The sequence below is a fragment of the Austrofundulus limnaeus genome, unplaced genomic scaffold (assembly GCF_001266775.1).
Source record: "Austrofundulus limnaeus strain Quisiro unplaced genomic scaffold, Austrofundulus_limnaeus-1.0 Scaffold116, whole genome shotgun sequence".
Classification (NCBI taxonomy): domain Eukaryota; kingdom Metazoa; phylum Chordata; class Actinopteri; order Cyprinodontiformes; family Rivulidae; genus Austrofundulus; species Austrofundulus limnaeus.
The window spans coordinates 1,828,679-1,830,724 of record NW_013952518.1 but is presented as its reverse complement, the minus strand read 5'-3'; the positions used below and the strand labels follow the sequence as shown (position 1 = coordinate 1,830,724).

The 2,046-nt window shown below is 38.9% G+C and overlaps 1 protein-coding gene across 1 annotated transcript in view; it reads right to left on the bottom strand.

The window, feature by feature from the left end:
• The window catches only part of hyou1 (hypoxia up-regulated 1), a gene marked incomplete in the record, with an annotated part of 35,897 nt that overhangs the window by 12,914 nt on the left and 20,937 nt on the right, over positions 1-2,046 (bottom strand). The window contains 3 exon segments of the mRNA XM_014014582.1: positions 169-307; positions 387-571; positions 1,215-1,347. Coding sequence (XP_013870036.1) covers positions 169-307; positions 387-571; positions 1,215-1,347 — 457 coding nt within the window.

Below are 2,046 nucleotides of genomic sequence, written 5' to 3'. Positions count from 1 at the left end.
GGCTTCAGTTTTACATTTCACCATCCTTTCATCTAGGAGTTAATTTATGCAGCTCTGATTCCAACATTTCTCCCACAAGAAGGAAAACATTTAAACAGTTTCAGTGAATTATCAAAGAGGAAAACTTTTGTTGAAATCTCTGAACTTATGGAGCAAAATGCAACTCACACGATCGAGGAGCAGAACTCCACTTTCATCCATGTTGAAATGAGCTTTGATTCCTTTAGGCTCGGCGTCGGCGTGTTTCTGAAAGCTGTCGCCCACTCCCGACAGCCGGACCGTGGTCAGGTTGGGAGATCCAAACACGCTGCAACAACAAGCTACGATCAGGCTTCATCACGGGTCACAATGACAGCGTCTCACGTGAAATCCACCGTAAAGCCAACCTGAGGTCACTCTGGCTCAGAAAACTGAGGTCTCCATAGTTGATGTTGAAGGTGAAGTCCGTGTTGTAGCGATTGAAAGTGATGACTTTCCTCTGAGGGTACGGCGCCATCCTCTGGAACAGGATGCGTTTGTTGTGTTTCAGGGTTCTGACGCCGTCCTCCTCCATCTCCCGGGAAAACTCCACCTGACAGGTTCAAACAGGAAGTGGGCTTTACACAAGTTTTATAAACAGCCTGAAATCATGTAATACYTTTTATTTAACTGATTAAAGTTCAGACATTAAACTTCCTGTAACTTATTTAAACTACGACTGAAGTCTGAGCTGTGGTCTGAGTTTTATCTGCTTCAGGCTTTTTATTCTTCTAAAATCAGACAAAAACGTTTAGTATAATACACACAACTAAAAAAAAACACATTTCACAAATCTGTTTTCATTATTTTAAAACAGATTTATTTGTTTTTCTCCTCATACTGAAGGTAAAACTACCTGGGGAAAAAAGACCGGACGTTTCTTAATTGAATATTCTGCATTTTTCTTTCAAATGACACCAGAAYCAGATGAATTTTTCATCAGGCTGGAGTTTAAACTACAAATTTGATTCAAGCTTTGTTTACGTTATTCTGTAGGACACTGTAAAAGCCAACATTTATTGTTGAAAATACAGTGAACTATAATACAGATACTGGTCTGACAATGTTGGTGTTTGGAAGAAAACAGGAGATAGTTTAACTGAAATAAAAGCAGTTTTAGGAGCAGCCCTACAGTAAACAGAACAAGTTGTTCACAGTGTTTGAATACGTTTAATAAAAACATTGAAGCCTCTGACCTGGATGGGGAACACAGCTGCATCTCGGACCAGGAAAGGTTTGACTTTGAAAGCCTTGCTGAGAGCAGCAGCCTGGTACACAGCTCCCATAGCTGCTGCCTCATCAGCATTGATGTTTTTCCCCAGCTCCTCTCTGTGGGGGGGAGGGGACAAAAAACAAGTTGATTTCTACAGTTATGGATGGTGTTAAGCCCTAAGGGGTTTTAGAGGTAATTTCCGCCTGAAAATTCACAGCAAAATAAATCAAGAATAGCTCCACAGTTATAAGGTCTAAATGCTAACTCTTGGTACCTCTGTAAAGGTTAGATCTTAAAGATAATTTCTTAACTGAAACCACTATCGTAACTCTTACTGTGCCTGAGTTAGTTGTGATTAAATAAAGAAAATTTGTAATTTTTTTAGCCCCGCCTAAATTTTTTTTTAAATCAACAGTGCAAAACACAATGAAAACTCTGGCAAAAAGTCTGAAATGCCCTTAGATTTTATTCAACTATAACTTGAGAAAAATTGTAGCAAAGTAGGACTGAATAAGTTGAAGTATTTTCATTTCACAAAGGTTTTAGTGAGCAGTGTGCCAGGCAGAAATGGCATATTGGCACAATTTAGCCAAATGTACCCAAAACTGTGCCAAATGGTTTTTTACTTTATAAAAGAGAATCTGGTTTAATAAAACTGTTGATTTCTATTGTAGGACTCATTCTGCATATGACATAACCTTTTCTTTTTACATTTACACTGTGCATCATCAAAATCTACTATCATACTCTTCACCCACGCGCCTACAGAAACGTAACTCCGCCTCCACGTTTTACGCATGAGGGCAGTTATTTAT